The sequence below is a fragment of the Dryobates pubescens genome, assembly GCF_014839835.1.
Source record: "Dryobates pubescens isolate bDryPub1 chromosome 44 unlocalized genomic scaffold, bDryPub1.pri SUPER_44_unloc_1, whole genome shotgun sequence".
NCBI classification, from domain to species: Eukaryota; Metazoa; Chordata; class Aves; order Piciformes; family Picidae; genus Dryobates; species Dryobates pubescens.
Genome location: NW_026530687.1, coordinates 34,428 through 55,828, shown reverse-complemented (window position 1 = coordinate 55,828; position 21,401 = coordinate 34,428). Strand labels below are relative to the sequence as shown.

Here is a 21,401-nt window from a genome sequence, read left to right as displayed (position 1 = left end):
GCAGAGCACATCCCCAGCCTGCCCCAGGCAGTGCCCCGGGCGCGGAAGGAGCTGAGGTTGGTCAGGCAGGAGCTGCCCTGCCTGGATCCCTGCTGGCTGGGCCTGAGCCCTTGGCCTCCTGCAGGGGCGCAGCGATTGCCGCCAGGATGATCTGCTCCGGCCCCTGCCCCCGGCCCCACAGGGAGCCTGCCCCCGGCCCCACAGGGAGCCTGCCCCCGGCCCGCGGCGCCGCAGCTCCTCGCTTCCGCTCTCCTCCCCTCCCCGGGCCGCCTGTGGCCGCCGCCGCTGCGTCACTTCCGCCCGCCCTGCCCGGCCCGCCGCCGCTGCGTCACTTCCGCCCGCCCTGCCCGGCCCGCCGCCGCTGCGTCACTTCCGCCCGCCCTGCCCGGCCCGCAGCCGCTGCGTCACTTCCGCCCGCCCTGCCCGGCGCGCCGAGCTGCGTCACTTCCGCCCGCTCCGCCCCGCGGCCCCAGGGACTCAGCGCTGCGGCCTCGTGCGCGAGCGAGGAGTAGGAGCCCGTGGGGGGGGGGGGGGAGGGAAGCTGTGGGGCCGGGAGGGGCCCTGTGGGGCTGGGGGGTTGGGCAGAGCCCCTGTGGGGCCGGGGGTGGGGGGGAAGGCCGTGGGGCCGGGGTTGGATCTCTAGGGCTGGGCAGGGTGAGGCCGGCAGGGGAAGATGTGGGGCCGGGAAGGATCTGTGGGGCCGGGAGGGATCTGTGGGGCCGGGAAGGATCTGTGGGGCCGGGAAGGATCTGTGGGGCCGGGAAGGATCTGTGGGGCCGGGAGGGATCTGTGGGGCCGGGAAGGATCTGTGGGGCCGGGAGGGATCTGTGGGGCCGGGAAGGATCTGTGGGGCCGGGAGGGATCTGTGGGGCCGGGAAGGATCTGTGGGGCCGGGAGGGTCTCTGCGGGGCCGGTTCTGACCCCCAGAACCAACCCCCACGCCCCCCAGCTGTGTCCCTATGGGGCCGGGTTGGGGTTAGGGGGTCTGTGGGGTTGGGGTTAGGGGGTCTGTGGGGCTGGGGAGGGTCTCTATGGGGCGGGGGAGGGGGGTCTGTAGGGCCGGGAGGGATGTGTGGGGCCGGCTCTGACCCCCAGCGCCCCCCAGGCTCCCCCCCCGGCCATGTCTCGGTTCTTCACCACCGGCTCCGACAGCGAATCGGAGTCCTCGGCCTCGGGGGATGAGTTGGTGCCGAAGGCTGCGGGAGGCAACTACAGCAAGTGAGCAGCAGGGGGAGCCGGAGAGCGGCTGGGGGGGTGGGGCTGGGAGCTGGGGGGCTGAGAGGTGTAGGGTTGGGAGCTGTGGGGCTGGGAGGTGTGGAGCTGGGAGCTATGGGGCAGGGAGGTGTGGGGCTGAAGCTATGGGGCAGGGAGGTGTGGAGCTGGGAGCTATGGGGCAGGGAGGTGTGGGGCTGAAGCTATGGGGCAGGGAGGTGTGGGGCTGGGAGCTATGGGGCAGGGAGGTGTGGGGCTGAAGCTATGGGGCAGGGAGGTGTGGGGCTGGGAGCTATGGGGCTGGGAGGTGTGGGGCTGGGAGGTGTGGGGCTGAAGCTATGGGGCTGGGAGCTATGGGGCTGGGAGCTATGGGGCAGGGAGGTGTGGGCTTGGGAGATGTGGGGCTGGGAGGTGTGGGGCTGAAACTGTGGGGCTGGGAGCTATGGGGCAGGGCTGATCCCTGTGGGGCTGCCCCACATCCTCCTTCCCCCCCAGGCCTCTGCTGCTGAGCGAGGATGAGGAGGACACCAAGAGGGTGGTCAGGAGCGCCAAGGACAAGCGGTGAGTGCTGGGCAGGGACTGGTTAGGGACTGGTTCAGGGCAGCTACAGCTGGTTAAGGCCTGGTTAGGCCTGGTGAGGGCTGGTTAGTGCCTGGGTAAGGCTCATTAGGCCTGGTTGGGTTTGACTAGGGCCTGGTTAAGGCAAATCAAAGCTGGACAAGGCTGCTTAGGGACTGGTCAAGGCTGCTTAGAGTCTAGTTAAAGCTGCTTAGGGACTAGTTAAGGCTGGTTAGTGTTTGGTTAAAGCTCTTCAACATCTAGCTAAGGCTGTTTAGAGACTAGTTAAGGCTGTTTAGGGACTAGTTAAAGGTGCTTAGGGACTAGTTAAGGCTGTTTACATTCTGGTTAAAGCTGCTTAGGGACTAGTTAAAGCTGTTTAGAGTCTAGTAAAGGTTAGGGTCTAGTTAGTGCTGCTTAAGGTTTAGTTAGGGCTGCTTAGGGAAAAGTTAAGGCTGTTTAGGGTCTAATTAAAGCTACTTAGGGACTAGTTAAAGCTGCTGAGGGACTAGTTAGGGCTGCTTAGGGACTAGTTGAAGCTGCTGAGGGACTAGTTAAGGTTGCTTAGGGACTAGTTAAAGCTGCTGAGGGACTAGTTAAGGTTGCTTAGGGACTAGTTAAAGCTGCTGAAGGACTAGTTAAGGTTGCTTAGGGACTAGTTAAAGCTGCTGAGGGACTAGTTAAAGCTCCTGAGGGACTAGTTAAGGTTGCTTGGGCTCTAGGTGAAGCTGCTGAGGGACTAGTTAAGGTTGCTTAGGCTCTAGCTAAAGCTGCTTAGGATGTAGTTAAGGCTGCTTAGGGACTAGGTAAGGTTATTTAGGCTCTGGTTAAGGTTGTTTAGGCTCTGGTTAAGGCTGCTTAGGCTCCGGTTAAGGCTGCTTAGGGCCTGGCCAGGCCTGCTCAGGGCCTGGTTAAGGCTGCTTAGGGCCTGCTCAGGGCCTGGTTAAGGCTGGCTGGCGCCAGCAGCGGGCAGGGCGCGGTGGAGGCCGCTCGGGGCCCGGTGGAGGCCGCTCGGGGCCCGGCTGGGCCTGGCTCAGCCTCCCCCTGCCCCAGGCTGGAGGAGTTGACCAACCTGATCCGCACCATCCGCAACGCCATGAAGATCAGAGACGTCACCAAGTGCCTGGAGGAGTTCGAGCAGCTGGGCAGGGCCTACGCCAAGGCCAGGGGCGTGGTGGACAGGGAGGGACCCCCCAGGTGCTACGTCAGGCTGCTGGCTGACCTGGAGGACTACCTCAACGAGGTGGGGGCGGGGCGGGGGAGGGGCGGGGCGGGGGCGGGGCCTGCGGGAGGCGGTTGGGGGCCTGGGGGTTAAGGGCTGGGTTGGGATCTGTGGGGCTGGGATCTGTGGGGCACGGCTGGGATCTATGGGGCTGGGGTCTGTGGGGCATGGGCTAGGATCTATGGGGTTGGGGTCTGTGGGGCAGGGGCTGGGATCTATGGGGCTGGGGTCTGTGGGGCTGGGATCTATGGGGCTGGGGTCTGTGGGGCTGGGGTCTGTGGGGCTGGGATCTATGGGGTTGGGGTCTATGGGGCACGGGCTGGGGCTGGAATCTATGGGGCTGAGATCTATGGGATGGACCTGTGGGGTTGGGGTCTGTAGGGCAGGGGCTGGGATCTGTGGGGTTGGGGTCTGTGGGGCAGGGGCTGGGATCTATGGGGCTGGGGTCTGTGGGGCTGGGGTCTGTGGGGCTGGGATCTATGGGGCAGGGGCTGGGATCTATGGGGCTGGGGTCTATGGGGCAGGGGCAACCCTTCGCTTCCCCCTCCCGGGAACCTCCTTCCTGCTTCCTCTTTCTCCTCCTCTTCCTCCTTTGCCCTCTGCCTGCCCCACACCTGGGGCCTAGCCCCACACCTCTGCCCCACACCTGTGCCCCACACCTCCTGTGCCCCACAGCTGTGGGAGGATAAGGAAGGGAAGAAGAAGATGAACAAGAACAACGCCAAGGCCCTCAGCACCCTGCGGCAGAAGATCCGGAAGCACAACAGGGACTACGAGCCCCACATCGCCAACTACAAGCAGGTGTGGGGCTGGGAGCTGGGGGGCAGGGATCTATGGGGCTGGGGAGGGCTCCTGGGGGGCTGCCCCCCAGATTCCTGCCCCCTAAGTGGCTTCGAAGTGGGGCAGGAAGCGACTGGAGCTAAGGGGAGGTTGTTGCAGGGTGGGAGCTGGGGAGGGAGCTGTGGGGCAGGAGCTGTGGGGCTGGGGAGGGAGCTGTGGGGCAGGAGCTGTGGGGCTGGGGAGGAAGCTGTGGGGCAGGAGCTGTGGGGCAGGAGAGGTCACTTGGGGGTTTCTTTCCTCTGCCCCACAGAATCCTGAGCTGTCTGATGAGGATGAGGAGAAGAAGAGTCGAGACTCAGAAGGTGTGGGGCAGGAGCTGTGGGGCTGGGGGCTGTGGGGCAGGGGCTGTGGGGCAGGGGCTGTGGGGCTGGGGGCTGTGGGGCAGGGCCTGAGCTTTTTTCCACCCCCAGGCTCCAGCTCTTCTTCCTCTGAGGATGAGGAGGATGAGGAAGGGGTCGGAGCCTTCCTGAAGAAGAAGGAAACCAGCAGCAAGTTCCAGAAGAAAGTGGAGGTAGAGCTGTGGGGCAGGGAGGTGTGGGGCAGGGAGGTGTGGGGCTGGGAGGTGTGGGGCAGGGAGCTGTGGGGCTGGGAGATGTGGGGCAGGGAGCTGTGGGGCTGGGAGATGTGGGGAGGGAGCTGTGGGGCTGGGAGGTGTGGGGAGGGAGCTGTGGGGCTGGGAGATGTGGGGAGGGAGCTGTGGGGCTGGGAGGTGTGGGGAGGGAGCTATGGGGCTGGAATATATGGGGCAGGAGGAGCTGTGGGCAGGGAGCTGTGGGGCCTGGGAGCTATGGGGCTGGGAGGTGTGGGGAGGGAGCTAGGGGGCTGGGAGGTGTGGGGCAGGGAGGTGTGGGGAGGGATCTCTGGGGCTGGGATATATGGGGCAGGAGGAGCTGGGGGCAGGAGGAGCTGGGGGCTGGGAGCTGTGGGGCAGGGAGCTATGGGGCTGGGAGCTGTGGGGCTGGGAGCTATGGGGCAGGGAGCTATGGGGCAGGGAGCTATGGGGCAGGGAGCTATGGGGCTGCCCCCCAGCAGGAGGAGGAGGAGGAGGATGAGGATGAGGAGGAGGAAGATTGGGGCTCCTCGGACTCGGAGTCGGACTCGGAGTCGGATGAAGAGGAAGGGAAGTTCACATCCCTGGCCTCCAAGTTCCTCAAGAAGTGAGGCTGCCCCACACTTGGGGGGCTGGGGAGGGCTCTTGGGGGGTTGGATGTGGGGGTTGAGGCCTGGACCCACACTTGGGGGGCTGGGGAGGGCCACTTGGGGGGTTGGATGTGGGGGTTGAGTCCTGGACCCACACTTGGGGGGCTGGGGAGGGCTCTTGGGGGGTTGGATGTGGGGGTTGAGGCCTGGACCCACACTTGGGGGGCTGGGGAGGGCCACTTGGGGGGTTGGATGTGGAGTTTGAGGCCTGCCCCCACACTTGGGGGTCCCAAACCCCCACTTAGAGCCCCCAGGCCCCCACTTAGGGTTCCCAAGAGTCACTTCTGGGGCCTAGGAGTCACTTGGGGGTCCCAGCCCCACACTTGGGGGTCCCAGGAGCCCCTTAGAGGGCCCAGCAGTCCCCTGGGGGTCCCAGCCCCAGGCTCAGGGCTCCCTGTGGCGCCCCCCAGGGACGAGGACAAGAAGGGAGGGGAGAAGAAGAGGGAGGAGAAGGCCAAGAAGAAGCAGGACCGCAGGAGCCGCAGGTACGAGGAGGAGGAGGAGGACAACGAAGGAGGAGAGTGGGAGAAGGTCAAGTGTGGAGCCCCCCTGGTGAAGGTGAGGGGCAGGGGGGAGAGAGGGGCAGCTGGGGGGGGAGAGGGGCAGGGGGGAGAGGGGCAGGGGGAGAGGGGCAGGGGGGAGAGGGGCAGCTGGGGGGGGAGGGCTGGGAGCAGCCTCTCGAAACCAAACCACAGCCAGGCCCTGAGCTGCCCCAAATCTGAGCCTTTGGCCCCAGAGTGACCATTTCTAGCAGGCCTTTGCCCCAAATCCACGACTTCAGACCCAAATTTGCCCCCAAATCTGAGTTTTTAGCCCCAAATTTACCCTAAACCTGAACTTTTGCCCCCAGATTTGCCTAAAACCTGAGCTTCCCACCCCAAAGTTATCATTTTTAGCAGAGTTTTGCCCCAAACTTGGGCTGAAGTTTGCCCCAAATCCTCAGGTTTTTGCCCCAGAATTACCTCTTTTTTGCATAGTTTTGCCCCAAATCCACAGGTTCAGGCCCAAATTTGCCCCAAAATCTGAGTTTTTAGCCCCAAATTTGCCCCAAACCTGAGCTTTTGGCCCCAGGTTTGCCTAAAACCTGAGCTTCCCACCCCAAAGTTGTCATTTTTAGCAGAGTTTTGCCCCAAATCCCCAAATCCAGGCCCAAATTTGCCCCCAAATCCTCACTTTTTGCCCCACAGTTGTTATTTTTTGCCCAGTTTTGCCCCCAAACCCACAAATTTAGGCCCAAACCGACCTCAGCTCTGAGGTTTTTTGCCCCAAAGTTACCATTTTCAGCAGAGCTTTGCCCCAAATCCATCAATTTAGCCCCAGATTTGCCCCAACCTCTCATTTTTTGCCCCAAGACTCTTGGGGGTTTTGGCCCAAATTTGCCTCTGCTGGGAGGTTTTAGGCCCAAATTGGCTCCAAATCTGAGTTCTTCACCCCAAAGTTAGCCTTTTTAGCATAGTTTTGCCCCAAGCCCACAAGTGTAGGCCCAAATTTGCCCCAAAGAGGAGTTTTTAGCCCCAAATTCGCTGCCACCCTCAGTTTTCAGCCCCAAAGTTACCACTTTCAGGATGGCTTAACCCCAAATCCACTAATTCAGGCCCAAACTGACCTCAGGGCTGAGGTTTTTTGCCTCAAAGTTGCTACTTTTAGCTTAGTTTTGCCCTAAGTCCACGAGTGTAGGCCCAAATTTGCCCCAAAGAGGAGTTTTTAGCCCCAACTTTGCTCCCAGCCTCAATTTTCAGCCCCAAAGTTACCATTTTTAGGATGGTTTGGCCCCAAGTCCACTAATTCAGGCCCAAGTTTGCCTCAAATGTGAAGTTTTAGGCCCAAATTTGCCCCAAATCTGATTTTTTCACCCCAAAGTTACCTTTTTTAGCAGAGTTTTGCCCCAAAGCCCCAAATTTGCCCCAACTCTGAGGGTTTTTTTCCCCCAAACTGTTGTTTTTAGTCCAAATTTACCTTAAACCTGAATTTTTCCCCTCAGACCTACCCCAAATCCTCATTATTTGCCCTAAATCCTCATTTTTCACCCCAAAATTGCCACTTTTGGGATGGTTTGGCCCCAAAGCCACAAGTTTAGGCCCAAACTGACCTCAGACCTGAAGGGTTTGCCCCAAAGTTCCTATTTTTAGCATAGTTTTGCCCCAAATCCAGACATTTAGGGCCAAATTTGCCTGAAATGTGACTTTTTAGGCCCAAATTTGCCCCAAATCTGATTTTTTCACCCCAAACTTACCATTTTCAGCAGAGTTTTGCCCCAAATCCCCCAATCCAGGCCCAAATTTGCCCCAAACTCCTCATTTTTTGCCCCAAACCCACTATTTGTTGCATAGTTTTGCCCTAAATCCACAAATTTAGGCCCAAATCTGCCTCAAAGCTTTTTTTTTGCCCCCAAATTGTTCTTTTCACTCCAGCTTTACCCCAAATCCTCCTTTTTTTGCCCCAAATTTGCCCTGGCTCCTCTTTTTTCACCCCAAACTTACCATTTTTAACAGGGCTTTGTCCCAATTCCTCATTTTTAGGCCCAAACTTGCCCCCCAAAATTCTCTTTTGGGCCCCAAATCCTTAACTTCAGCCCCAGGTTTGCCTCAAACCTCAACTTTTGGCCCCAAATTGGCCTCAAATCCTCATTTTTCACCCCAAAGTTACCATTCCTGCCCCAAACTTGCCCAAATTCCTCTTTTCTCACCCCAAATCCTCTTTGCTGCCCCAAATTCCTCCTTTCTCACCCCAAATCCTCTTCTCTGCCCCCAAATTCCTCCTTTTTCACCCCAAATCCTCTTCTCTGCCCCCAAATTCCTCCTTTCTCACCCCAAATCCTCTTCTCTGCCCCAAATTCCTCCTTTCTCACCCCAAATCCTCTTTGCTGCCCCAAATTCCTCCTTTTTCACCCCAAATCCTCTTCTCTGCCCCAAATTCCTCCTTTTTCACCCCAAATCCTCTTCTCTGCCCCAAATTCCTCCTTTTTCACCCCAAATCCTCTTTGCTGCCCCAAATTCCTCCTTTCTCACCCCAAATCCTCTTTGCTGCCCCAAATTCCTCCTTTCTCACCCCAAATCCTCCCTTCTGGCCCTGGACCCCCAGGAGAAGCCAAAGATGTTTGCCAAGGGCACAGAGATCACTCCTGGGGTGGTGCTCAAGAAGCTGAATGAGATCCTGCAGGCCAGGGGCAAGAAGGGCACCGACAGGTGAGGGCCTGCAGGGGGCACCAGGGAGGCCTGGGGGGGCAGGGGAGGGGGCTGGGGGGCACCAGGAGGGGGTTTGGGGTCCCTAGGGGGCGTTAGGGAGGTGGTTGGGGGGCAGGGGAGGGGGTTGGGGGTCCCTAGGGGGCGCTAGGGGGGTGGCTGTGGGGCAGGAGAAGGGGTTTGGGGGGGCACCAGGAGGTGGTTATGGGTCTGGGGTCCGCTGGGGGGTCTCAGCTGTGGGGCTGGGGGTGGCTCTGGGGTCTCTCCCCAATTGGGGCTGGGGTCTCATTATGGGTCTGGGATCCCAGCTCTGGGTCTGGGGTCCCCCAAATTGGGCCTGGGGTCCCTTGTGGGCTTCAGTTTGGGTCTGGGGTCTCTCAGGGTCCCTCAGGTGGAGCTGCTTGGGCTCAGCTCTGGCTCTGGGCTCCCTTGTGGGTCCCCAGTTGGGTCTGGGGTCCCCAAATTGGGTCTGGGGTCCCCACACTGGGTCTGGGGGCGGTGCTGAATTGGGGCTGGGGTCCCAGGGCCTGGTGCTGAATTGGGGCTGGGGTCCCAGGGCCTGGGGGCAGTGCTGAATTGGGGCTGGGGTCCCAGGGCCGTGCCTGGGGGTGGTGCTGAATTGGGGCTGGGGTCCCAGGGCTGTGCCTGGGGGCGGTGCTGAATTGGGGCTGGGGTCCCAGGGCCGTGCCTGGGGGCAGTGCTGAATTGGGGCTGGGGTCCCAGGGCTGTGCCTGGGGGCGGTGCTGAATTGGGGCTGGGGTCCCAGGGCCGTGCCTGGGGGCGGTGCTGAATTGGGGCTGGGGTCCCAGGGCCTGGTGCTGAATTGGGGCTGGGGTCCCAGGGCCTGGTGCTGAATTGGGGCTGGGGTCCCAGGGCCGTGCCTGGGGGTGGTGCTGAATTGGGGCTGGGGTCCCAGGGCTGGGGGCGGTGCTGAATTGGGGCTGGGGTCCCAGGGCCCTGCCTGGTGCTGAATTGGGGCTGGGGTCCCAGGGCCGTGCCTGGTGCTGAATTGGGGCTGGGGTCCCAGGGCCTGGTGCTGAATTGGGGCTGGGGTCCCAGGGCCTGGTGCTGAATTGGGGCTGGGGTCCCAGGGCCTGGTGCTGAATTGGGGCTGGGGTCCCAGGGCCGTGCCTGGGGGTGGTGCTGAATTGGGGCTGGGGTCCCAGGGCTGGGGGCGGTGCTGAATTGGGGCTGGGGTCCCAGGGCCCTGCCTGGTGCTGAATTGGGGCTGGGGTCCCAGGGCCGTGCCTGGTGCTGAATTGGGGCTGGGGTCCCAGGGCCTGGTGCTGAATTGGGGCTGGGGTCCCAGGGCCGTGCAGATCGAGCTGCTGCAGCTGCTGGTGGGCGTGGCCAAGGAGCACAGCCTGGGCGTGGCCCTGGAGGTGAAGATCAAGTTCAGCATCATTGCCTCCCTCTACGACTACAACCCCAACCTGGCCACCTACATGAAGGTGGGGCTGGGGCGGGGCCGGGGCGGGGCCGGGGCGGGGCCGGGGCTTGGGGTCGCCAGGAGGTGGTTGTGGGGCTGGGGGGGAGGGGGAGGAGTGGGGCTGGGGGTTGGGGAGAGGGGGAGAGGAAGGGCACAGAGGGGGGGAGGGGCAGGGAAGGGTGGGGCTGGGGGAGGGGCTGAGGGGCTGGGAGGTGGTTTGGGGTCGCCAGGAGGTGGTTGTGGGGCTGGGGGGAGGTTAGGGGGAGGGAGGAAGGCGCAGGGAGGGAGGGGAAAGAGTGGGGGTGGGGAGGAGAGGGAGGGGTGGGGGGCTGGGAGGTGGTTATGGGGCTGAGGAGGGGCTGGGGGGGGAGGGGGAGGTGGTTGTGGGGCTGGGGGGAGGGAGGGCTGGGAGCTATCTATGGGGCAGGGGGAGGTCACTTGTGGGGCTGAGGCCCTGCCCTCAGAGCTGCTCCTAGAGCTCCTCAGTCACAATCTGTGGGGCAGAGGCAGCTGTGGGGCTGGGGCAGGGAGCTCTGGGTCTGGGGCAGGCAGCTGTGGGGCAGGCAGCTGTGGGTGTGGGGCAGGCAGCTGTGGGTCTGGGGCACTTGTGGGGCAGGCAGCTGTGGGGCAGCCCCACACTGTGGCCCTCCCCAGCCTGAGATGTGGCAGAAGTGCCTGAGCTGCATCGAGGAGCTGTGGGGCTGGGGGCAGCTGTGGGGCAGGCAGCTGTGGGGCTGGGGCAGCTGTGGGGCAGGCAGCTGTGGGGCTGGGGCAGGCAGCTGTGGGGCTGGGGCACCTGTGGGGCAGGCAGCTGTGGGGCAGCCCCACACTGTGGCCCTCCCCAGCCTGAGATGTGGCAGAAGTGCCTGAGCTGCATCGAGGAGCTGCTGGAGGTCCTCTTCCAGCACCCTGAGATCTTCATCGGGGAGAACATCCTGGAGGAGTCAGAGAACCTCAGCAACCCCCAGCAGGCACTTGGGGGGCAGGGCAGGGATCTATGGGGCAGGGGAGGGCACTTGGGGGGCAGGGGTGGTCACCTGTGGGGCTGGGGAGGGATCTATGGGGCAGGGGAGGTCACTTGAGGGGCAGAGGAGGTCACTTGTGGGGCTGGGGAGGGACCTGTGGGGCAGGGGAGGTCACTTGGGGGGCTGGAGAGGGATCTATGGGGCAGGGGAGGGTTCTGTGGGGCAGGGGTGGTCACTTTTGGGGCAGGGGAGGGCTCTGTGGGGCAGGGGAGGTCACTTGGGGGGCTGGAGAGGGCTCTGTGGGGCAGGGGAGCTCACTTGTGGGGCAGGGGAGGGCTCTGTGGGGCAGGGGAGCTCACTTGTGGGGCAGGGGAGGGCTCTGTGGGGCAGGGGAGGGCTCTGTGGGGCAGGGGAGCTCACTTGTGGGGCAGGGGAGGGCTCTGTGGGGCAGGGGAGCTCACTTGTGGGACTGGGGAGGGCTCTGTTGGGCAGGGGAGGGCTCTGTGGGGCAGGGGAGGGCTCTGTGGGGCAGGGGAGCTCACTTGTGGGGCAGGGGAGCTCACTTGTGGGGCTGCCCCACAGCCGTTCCGGGTCCGAGGCTGCATCCTGACCCTGGTGGAGAGAATGGACGAAGAGTTCACCAAGATCATGCAGAACACAGACCCCCACTCCCAGGGTCAGCACTTGGGGGGCGCTGTGGGGCAGGGCAGGGCACTTAGGGGGCAGCTATGGGGCAGGGCAGGGCACTTAGGGGGCAGGGCAGGGCACTCGGGGGGGCCAATGTGTGAGGCTGGAGGACCTGTGGGGACCACTTGTGGGTCCAGGGGGACCACTTGTGGGGCTGGAGGAGCCCCTGGGACCACTTGGGGGTCAATGTGTGGGGCTGGAGGACCTCTGGGCCCCACAAGTTGACCTCTGGGGGTTCATTGGTGGCCACCAAGGTTGACCTTGAGATGCTCCTCGAGGAACCCAACCCAGCCTGGAGCTCAGCCTCTGGCTCCAGAGGACCTCCAGCACCACTTATGGGTCTGGAGGGGTCTCTGGGACCACTTGTGGGTCCAGGGGGACCACTTGTGGGGCAGGAGGACCTCCTGGGACCCCCAAGGATGGAGCTGGGTCTCCACCACCCATCCTTGAGATGCTCCTCGAGGAACCCAACCCAGCCTGGAGCTCAACCTCTGGCCCCGGAGGACCTCTCTGACCGCTGCTGGCTCCGGGGAGGGCTGTGGGGCAGCCTGTGGGGCAGGAAGGCCTCCGCTGACCCCCGGCTGCTGCCCCCCCAGAGTATGTTGACCACCTGAAGGACGAGGCCAGGGTCTGCTCCATCATCTCCAGGCTCCAGAGGTACCTGCAGGAGAAGGGCAGCACCGAGGAGCTCTGCAGGGTTTACCTCCGCCGCATCCTCCACACCTACTACAAGTTCGACTACAGGGCCCAGCGCAGGGGGGAGCTGCAGGACAGGCCTGGGGGCCAGCAGAGGAGGCCTGGGGACCACCACCAGAAGCCTGGGGGGGGCCAGCAGGGGAAGCCTGGGGGCCAGCAGGAGAAGCCTGGGGGCCAGCAGGAGGCCCCCGGCGGCCAGCGGGAGAAGGTCGGAGAGCTGAGGGAGAAGGGGGAGGAGGAGAAGAAGGACCTGGAGAAGGCTGAGGGCCAGCAGGAGAAGGCTGAGGGCCAGCAGGAGAAGCTTGGAGGCCACCAAGAGAAGCTTGGAGGCCACCAAGAGAAGCTTGGAGGCCAAGAGGAGAAGGTTGGAGGCCCCCAGGAGAAGGTTGGAAGCCAAGAGGAGAAGCCTGGAGGCCAAGAGAAGGTTGGAGGCCAAGAGGAGAAGCCTGGAGGCCCCCAGGAGAAGCCAGAGGCCAAACCCCCGGAGGAGAAGTCGGGAGAGGAGAAGAAGGACCAGGAGAAGGTGGTGGTGGAGGAGAAGGCCCAGGAGGAGGAGGAGGAGGAGGAGGAGGACTCCGCAGAGCTGATGGAGAGGCTCTGCAAGTTCGTCTACGCCAAGGACAGGACCGACCGGATCCGCACCTGCGCCATCCTCTGCCACATCTACCACCACGCCCTGCACAGCCGCTGGTACCAGGCCAGGGACCTGCTGCTCATGTCCCACCTGCAGGACAACATCCAGCACGCAGACCCCCCGGTGCAGGTGCGTCCCCGGGCCCGGGGGGACCTCAGAGGCGCCTCCAGCTGGGAGGGAGAGGCCGAGGGTGGGCGCGGGGCGGGGTGAGGAGCGTCCGGAGCGCCCCTGGGGAGCCTCAGGGAGCGATGGAGAGCATCAGAAGTTCTCTAGAGGAACCTGGAGGAGAGCTGGAGAGGGTTAAAGAGGTCTGGAGAACATCCAGAGTGCTCCTGCAGAACCTCAAGGAGGGCTGGAGAAGGTCAGAGAGAGCTTGAGGTGGTCTGGAGGACCTCAGAAGCTCTCTTGAGGAACCTCAAGGAGGTCTGGAGAGGGTTAAAGAGGTCTGGAGAACATCCAGAGTGCTCCAGCAGAACCTCAAGGAGGGCTGGAGAAGGTCAGAGAGAGCTTGAAGTGATCTGGAGGACCTCAGAAGCTCTCTTGAGGAACCTCAAGGAGGGCTGGAGAAGGTCAAAGAGGTCTGGAGAACATCCAGAGTTCTCCTGCAGAACCTCAAGGAGGTCTGGAGAAGGTCAAAGAGGTCTGGAGAACATCCAGAGTGCTCCTGCAGAACCTCAAGGAGGGCTGGAGAAGGTCAGAGAGAGCTTGAGGTGGTCTGGAGGACCTCAGAAGCTCTCTTGAGGAACCTCAAGGAGGGTTGAACAAGGTCAAAGAGGTCTGGAGAAGGTCAAAAGGAGCTTGAAGTGATCTGGAGGACCTCAGAAGCTCTCTTGAGGAACCTCAAAGGTCAAAGGGAGCTTGAGGTGGTCTGGAGGACCTCAGAAGCTCTCTTGAGGAACCTCAAGGAGGTCTGGAGAAGGTTAAAGAGGGTCTGGAGAACATCAGAAGTTCTCTTGAGGAACCTGAGGGAGGGTTGAACAAGGTCAAAGAGGGCTGGAGAAGGTCAAAGGGAGCTTGAAGTGATCTGGAGGACCTCAGAAGCTCTCCTGGAGAACCTCAAGGGGTCCCTCAGATCCTCTGATGCCCCTGACCTCCCTCTCTGCCCCCTCCCCAGATCCTCTACAACTGCACCAAGGCCTCCTGAGGAGCTCCTCAGGGCTGCCTTAGGTCCCTCAGAGGCTCTTGAGGTCCCTTAGAGGTCCCTCAGGGGTCCCTCAGAGGTTCCTGAAAGGCTCCTTAGATCCCTCAGGGGTCTCTCAGAGCCTCTTGATGCCCCTCAGGGGTCCCTCAGGGGTCCCTCAGAGCCTCTTGGTGCCCCTCAGGGGTCCCTGAGGGGTCCCTCAGATCCTCTGATGCCCCTTAGGGGTCCCTCAGAGCCTCTTGGGGTCCCTCAAAGGTAACTTAGGTTCCTCAAAGGTTCCTCAAAGGTCCCTCAGAGCCTCTTGGTGCCCCTCAGGGGTCCCTCAGACCCTCTGATGCCCCTCAGGGGTCCCTGAGGGGTCCCTCAGATCCTCTGATGCCCCTCAGAGGTCCCTCAGGGGTCCCTGAGGGGTCCCTCAGAGCCTCTGATGCCCCTCTGCCCCCTCCCCAGATCCTCTACAACCGCACCATGGTGCAGCTGGGGATCTGCGCCTTCCGGCGGGGGCTGATCAAGGACGCCCACAACGCCCTGCTGGACATCCAGAGCTCGGGCAGGGCCAAGGAGCTGCTGGGGCAGGGGCTGCTGCTGCGCAGCCTGCAGGAGCGCAACCCCGAGCAGGAGAAGGTGGAGAAGCGGCGCCAGGTGCCCTTCCACATGCACGTCAACCTGGAGCTGCTGGAGTGCGTCTACCTGGTGGCCGCCATGCTGCTGGAGATCCCCTACATGGCCGCCCACGAGTTCGACGCCCGGCGCCGCATGATCAGCAAGCAGTTCCACCACCAGCTGCGGGTGGGCGAGCGGCAGCCCCTGCTGGGTGAGAGCGCAGCCCCCACCCGCACGCACCCAGCCACACCCACACACACCCAGCCACACCCACACACACACACCCCACCCCACCCCGCACGCACCCAGCCACACCCACCCCACCCACACACACCCACACACACCCACCCCCGCACGCACCCAGCCACACCCACACCCCACCCGCACACACACACACACCCACACACACCCGCACGCACCCAGCCACACCCACACACACCCAGCCACACCCATACACACACACACCCAGCCACACCCACACGCACCCAGCCACACCCACACACACCCACACACACACCCCACACACACCCAGACACACACACACACACACACACACACCCCACCCATCCACACCCACACCCACACCCACACACACACACACCTATACACACCCAGCCACACCCACACACACCCACACACACACACACACACACCCCCACCCGCACACACCCAGCCACACCCACACACACACCCACCCCCACACACACCCAGCCACACCCACACACACACACCCCTATACACACCCACACACACCCACACCCATCCACACACACACACACCCATCCACACACACCCACCCCACACACACCCACACACACCCATCCACACCCACACACACCCAGCCACACCCACACCTATCCACACACACACACACCCGCACACACCCACCCCACACACACACCCATCCACACCCACACACACACACCCCCATCCACACCCACACCTATCCACACACACCCCACCCCACCCCCCCCCCCCACACACACCCCACCCGCACGCACCCACCCCACCCACACACACACACACCCACACACACACACCCACCCCACCCCACCCCACACACACCCTCACACACCCACACACACCTATCCACACCCACACACACACCCACCCACACCCACCCATCCCAACCACACACACCCACCCCACCCACACACACCCACACACCCCACCCCACCCACACACACCCCCATCCACCCGCACCCACCCCACCCACACACACACACCCACACACACCCCCTCACACACCCACACACACCTATCCACACCCACCCACACACCCACCCCACCCCACTCCACCCCACCCCACCCACACACACACCCTCACACACCCACACACACCTATCCACACCCACCCACACACCCACCCCACCCCACTCCACCCCACCCCACCCACACACACCCACACACACACTCACACCCACACACCCACACCCACCCCCCCCACCCACACCCACCCCAGGGCGGTAGGGAGAGGCCCCTGGGGTCATGAGGATATCCAGAGAGCTGGAAGGGCCTCCCTCGGGGTCATAAGTGCTGCCCCCGGGGCCAGAAGGACCTCCTGAGAGCCACAGCTACCACCCCCGGGGCCATGAGTGCCACCCCAGGTCCCTCAGTACCTCTAGAGGGTCCTCAGCTACCTTCAGAGGTCCACAGCCACCTCCCCCAGCCCCACAGCCACCGCCCCCAGCCCCATAACCACCTCCAGAACCCTTCCAATCCCCTCTAGACATCCCCCAGCCCCACATCCACCCACCCCTAGCCCCACATCCACCACCCCCAGCCCCACAACCACTTCCAGAACCCTTCCAACCCCCTCTAGATGTCCCCCAGCCCCACAACCGCCCCTCCCAGCCCCACATCCACCACCCCCAGCCCCACCACCCCCAGCCCCACATCCACCACCCCCAGCCCCACATCCACCTCCGGACCCCTTCCCAACCCCTTCCCGAGGTCCCCCGGGCCCCTCCCCGCGCCCGGCCCCGCCCGGCCGCGCCCGACGCCCCGCCCGCCCGCAGGCCCGCCCGAGTCGATGCGGGAGCACGTGGTGGCGGCCTCCAAGGCCATGAAGATGGGGGACTGGCGCAGCTGCCACCGCTTCGTGGTCAACGAGAAGATGAACGGCAAGGTCTGGGACCTCTTCCCCGAGGCCGACAAGGTCCGAGCCATGCTGGTCAGGTCAGCAGGGGGCGCGGGGGGGCGGCTGGGGGGGGTTGGGGGATGGCTGGGGGGGGTTGGAGGTCATCCAGAGGGGGCTGGAGGTCTTCAGGAGGGGCTTGGAAGGCTTCTGGAGGTGGTTATGGGGCTGGGGGATGGTAGATATGGGGCTGGGAGACATCCAGAGGGGCTTGGAGGTCATCTAGAGGGGGTCAAGGGATGTCAGGAGGGGGTTGGAAGGGTTCTGGAGGTGGTTATGGGGCTGGGGGTGGTGGATGTGGGGCTGGGGGTGGTGGTTATGGGGCTGGAGGGGGTGGTTATGGGGCTGGGGGACATCTAGAAGGGGTTGGAAGGGTTCTGGAGGTGGTTGTGGGGCTGGGGGTGGTGGATGTGGGGCTGGGGGTGGTGGTTATGGGGCTGGAGGGGGTGGTTATGGGGCTGGGGGACATCTAGAAGGGGTTGGAAGGGTTCTGGAGGTGGTTGTGGGGCTGGGGGTGGTGGATGTGGGGCTGGGGGTGGTGGTTATGGGGCTGGAGGGGGTGGTTATGGGGCTGGGGGAGGTGGTTATGGGGCCTGGGGGTGGTGGTTGTGGGGCTGGAGGGGGTGGTTATGGGGCTGGGGGAGGTGGTTATGGGGCTGGGGGAGGTGGCTGTGGGGCTGGGGGTGGTGGTTATGGGGCTGGGGGTGGTGGTTGTGGGGCTGGGGGAGGTGGCTGTGGGGCTGGGGGTGGTGGTTATGGGGCTGGGGGTGGTGGTTATGGGGCTGGGGGTGGTGGCTGTGGGGCTGGGGGAGGTGGCTGTGGGGCTGACCCCCAGCTCCCTGCCGCCCCCTGCAGGAAGATCCAGGAGGAGTCGCTCCGGACCTACCTCTTCACCTACAGCAGCGTCTATGACTCCATCAGGTCTGGAAGCCCCTCCCCCTCGCTCCTCCCTGATTGGCTGAGCCCCTGCCCCCCCTTCCAGCCAATGGGGGGAGCCCGCCCCGCTCACGCCGGGCTCTGATTGGCCGCAGCATGGAGATCCTGGCGGCCATGTTCGAGCTGGACCTGCCCACGGTGCACAGCATCATCAGCAAGATGATCATCAACGAGGAGCTGATGGTCAGCCCCCATTGGCCGCCCCGCGGCCAATCCCAGCGCGCAGGGAGCCGGGCGGCCAATCCGGGGCAGGGGAGGCGGGACAGGCCCCGGGGCTCAGCCAATGGGGGATGGAGCTGGGGAAGAGGGGAGGGGAAAGGGAGGGAGGGAGGAGGTGGAGGGCGGAGCTGGAGGGGTGCAGGCCTGCCCCATAGAACTCCATAGGGGCCCAGCCCTGCCCCAAAGAGCCCCAACCCTGCCCCATATTGCCCCATAGAGCCCCAACCCTCCCCTATAGAGCCCCAGCCCTGCCCCACAGAGCTCCATAGAACCCCAACCATCCTCTAGAGAGCCCCAGCCCTGCCCCCTAGAGCCCCAGCCCTGCCCCATAGAGCCCCAGCCCTGCCCCATAGAGCCCCCGAGCGCCCCCTGAAGGCCCAGCCCTGCCCCATAGAGCCCCAGCCCTGCCCCCTGGAGCCCCAGCCCTGCCCCATAGAGCCCCTGAGCACCCCCTGGAGCCCCAGCCCTGCCCCCTGGAGCCCCAGCCCTGCCCCCTAGACCCCAGTCCTGCCCCCTAGAGCCCCGAGCGCCCCCTGGAGCCCCAGCCCTGCCCCCTAGAGCCCCAGCCCTGCCCCATAGAGCCCCCAAGCGCCCCCTGGAGGCCCAGCCCTGCCCCCTGGAGCCCCGAGCACCCCCTGGAGCCCCAGCCCTGCCCCCTAGAGCCCCAGCCCTGCCCCATAGAGCCCCGAGCGCCCCCTGGAGCCCCGGCCCTGCCCCCTGGAGCCCCGAGCGCCCCCTGGAGCCCCAGCCCTGCCCCACAGAGCCCCAGCCCTGCCCCCTGGAGCCCCGAGCGCCCCCTGGAGGCCCGGCCCTCGCCCGCAGGCCTCGCTGGACCAGCCGACGCAGACGGTGATGATGCACCGCACGGAGCCGACGCCGCAGCAGAACCTGGCGCTGCAGCTGGCCGAGAAGCTGGGGGGGCTGGTGGAGAACAACGAGAGGGTCCTGGACCACAAGCAGGGCTCCTACGGAGGCTACTTCCGGGGTGAGGGCACAGCCCCCAGCCCCACCCAGCCTGCCCCACCCAGCCTGCCCCATGGATTGGGACCCAGAGAATGGGAGCCAGAGATAGGGACTCAGAGGGTCCTGACCCATAGAGCCTGCCCCACAGATTGGGACCTAGAGGGTCCTGACCCATAGAGTCCTGCCCCACAGATTGGGACCTAGAGGGTCCTGACCCATAGAGTCCTGCCCCACAGATTGGGACCCAGAGAATGGGAGCCAGAGATAGGGACTCAGAGGGTCCTGACCCATAGAGCCTGACCCATAGAGCCTGCCCCACAGATTGGGACCTAGAGGGTTCTGACCCATAGAGCCTGCCCCACAGATTGGGACCTAGAGGGTTCTGACCCATAGAGTCCTGCCCCACAGATTGGGACCTAGAGGGTCCTGACCCATAGAGTCCTGCCCCACAGATTAGGACCTAGAGGGGCCTGACCCACAGAGCCTGCCCCACAGATTGGGACCTAGAGGGTCCTGACCCATAGAGTCCTGCCCCACAGATTGGGACCTAGAGGGTCCTGACCCATAGAGTCCTGTCCCATAGATTAGGACCTAGAGGGTCCTGCCCCACAGATTGGGACCTAGAGGGTCCTGACCCATAGAGTCCTGTCCCATAGATTGGGACCCATGGAATGGGAGCCAGAGATAGGGACTTAGAGGGTCCTGACCCATAGAGTCTTGCCCCATAGATTGGGACCTAGAGGGTCCTCAGCCAGAGACTGGGATCCACAGACTGGATCTGTAAGGTCCTGCCCCATAGATTGGGACTCCTAGATCCTGACCCTTAAAGCCTGACCTATAGCCCCCAGCCCCATAGCCCCCCCTGACCCTCCTCTCTCTGCCCCACAGATCAGAAGGAAGGCTACAGGAAGGGGGATGGAGGCTACCTGCGGCGAGGAGGTTACAGGCAGCAGGAGAGAGCCTCCAACTACTGAGCCTCACACATCCCTGCCCCACACATCCCTGCCCCACATCTCACCCCATAGCTGCCCCAAATCTTGGTCCTCTGCACCCCACACTGGCCCCACATCCTGCCCCACATCTCACCTCACACCTGCCCCACATCTTGCTCCTCTTCACCCCACACCTGCCCCACATCTCCCTCCATTTCTGCCCCACATCCTGCCCTACCTTTGCCCCACCTTGCTCCAAGCCCTGCCCCACATCCTCCCCACCTCCCAGCCCCCCCTGTGCCCCACACCTCCCCTCCCCCCCTTCAATAAATGATCCACCAGGACCCACCCCCACGGCCAGCCCTCGGTGGGGCCCTGGGGGGGAGGTTAATCAATGACTTGTGGGGCAGAGTCTGTGCCGTGGGGCAGAGTCTGGGGGGCAGAGAGCAGCTATGGGGCAGAGGGAGCCTGGGGCTGGCTGTGGGGCTGGGGGGGAGCTGGATTTTGGGAGGGGGAGGGGGCTGGAGGGGAAGCCCTGGGGGGAGCTGCTGAGAGGCCTCCTGGTGCTGAGCCTCTGTGGGGCCCCAGGGCTCGTCCGGAACGCGGAGGGGGTGAGAGCCTGCCCCATAGATCCCTGCCCCACAGCTCCCTACCCCATAGCTTCCCTACCCCATAGCTCCCTGCCCCATAGCTTCCCTGCCCCATAGCTCCCTGCCCCATAGCTTCCCTACCCCATAGATCCCTGCCCCACAGCTCCCTACCCCATAGCTTCCCTACCCCATAGCTTCCCTGCCCCATAGCTTCCCTGCCCCATAGCTCCCAGCCCCAGAGCTTCCCTGCCCCATAGCTTCCTGCCCCATAGCTCCCAGCCCCAGAGCTTCCCTGCCCCATAGCTTCCTGCCCCATAGCTCCCCTTCCCCATAGCTCCCTGCCCCATAGCTTCCCAGCCCCATAGCTCCCAGCCCCAGAGCTTCCTGCCCCAGAGCTTCCTGCCCCATAGCTCCCCTTCCCCATAGCTCCCTGCCCCATAGCTTCCCAGCCCCATAGCTCCCAGCCCCAGAGCTTCCTGCCCCAGAGCTTCCTGCCCCATAGCTCCCCTTCCCCATAGCTCCCTGCCCCATAGCTTCCTGCCCCATAGCTCCCCCACATCTCCCTGCCCCATACCTCCCTGCCCCATAGCTCCCTACCCCATAGCTCCCTACCCCACAGCTCCCTACCCCATAGCTCCCTTTCCCCATATCTCCCTTCCCCCCCCCCCTTCCCAGCCCCATAGCGAACCCCCCTCCCCCAGATTTCCCCCCCCTCCCCCTCCCCCCCCCCCCCCTTCTTGGCCCCCCTTCCCAGCCCCATAGATCCCAACCCCCCCTCCCCCCGTCCGTGGGGGTCTCTCTCTCCCTCCTCCTCCCCTCCCCCCCTGCAGCTGCTGCGCGGCTCCCGGCGGCTGCTGGGGGCTGGCCTCTGGGGGGCGCTGCTGCGGGCGACCTTCTACGGCCACTTCGTGGGGGGCTGCAGCCCGGGGGAGGTCCAGGCCAGCGCCGGCCGCCTGCGGGCCCTGGGCCTCCGCCCCATGCTGGCCCTGCCCAGCGAGCAGCCTGTGGGGCAGGAGGAGGAGGAGGAGGGGTGGGTGGGGGGCTGGGGGGGGGGGGGAGGCGAGGGGGGAGGGGGGGGGTCGCTATGGGGCTGGGAGGGGGTTTGGGAGGCAGCTGTGGAGCTGAGGGGGGGGGCTGGGGGAGGGCTCTATGGGGCTGGGAGGGTCCCTATGGGGCTGGGGGTGGTGCATATGGGGCTGGGGTTGGTCCCTGTGGGGCTGGGGCAGGGCTCTATGGGGTTGGGGGAGGTGCTTAT

General features: G+C 64.0%; 2 protein-coding genes across 2 annotated transcripts in view; both read left to right on the top strand.

The window, feature by feature from the left end:
• Nucleotides 1-1,114: 1,114 nt before the first annotated feature.
• Nucleotides 1,115-19,630, top strand: LOC128899627 (eukaryotic translation initiation factor 3 subunit C-like). Its single transcript, XM_054179242.1, has 20 exons — nucleotides 1,115-1,218; nucleotides 1,708-1,773; nucleotides 2,824-3,013; nucleotides 3,668-3,793; nucleotides 4,083-4,134; nucleotides 4,243-4,343; nucleotides 4,862-4,989; nucleotides 5,443-5,590; nucleotides 8,114-8,217; nucleotides 9,524-9,665; nucleotides 10,489-10,614; nucleotides 11,191-11,284; nucleotides 11,892-12,199; nucleotides 12,287-12,754; nucleotides 14,217-14,580; nucleotides 16,388-16,547; nucleotides 17,362-17,427; nucleotides 17,538-17,625; nucleotides 18,484-18,646; nucleotides 19,513-19,630. Exons 1-20 carry the CDS (start codon nucleotides 1,121-1,123, stop codon nucleotides 19,596-19,598), a joined length of 3,078 nt encoding a protein of 1,025 aa, XP_054035217.1. The 5' UTR covers nucleotides 1,115-1,120; the 3' UTR covers nucleotides 19,599-19,630.
• Nucleotides 19,631-20,104: 474 nt separating this feature from the next.
• Nucleotides 20,105-21,401, top strand: part of PRODH2 (proline dehydrogenase 2) — a gene marked incomplete at its 5' end in the record, with an annotated part of 8,364 nt that continues 7,067 nt past the window's right edge. The window contains 2 exons of the mRNA XM_054179241.1: nucleotides 20,105-20,167; nucleotides 20,977-21,155. Of these exons, the coding sequence (XP_054035216.1) occupies nucleotides 20,105-20,167; nucleotides 20,977-21,155 (242 nt within the window). The remainder of the gene's footprint in view (nucleotides 20,168-20,976; nucleotides 21,156-21,401) is intronic.

Coding starts and splice junctions, on each gene's coding strand:
- LOC128899627 (XM_054179242.1), top strand. CDS start 1,121: ATGTCTCGGTTCTTCACCACCGGCTCCGACAGCGAATCGGAGTCCTCG. Junction 4,135..4,242: donor GAAGAGTCGAGACTCAGAAG/GTGTGGGGCAGG, acceptor TTCCACCCCCAG/GCTCCAGCTCTTCTTCCTCT. Junction 9,666..10,488: donor ACCTGGCCACCTACATGAAG/GTGGGGCTGGGG, acceptor GGCCCTCCCCAG/CCTGAGATGTGGCAGAAGTG.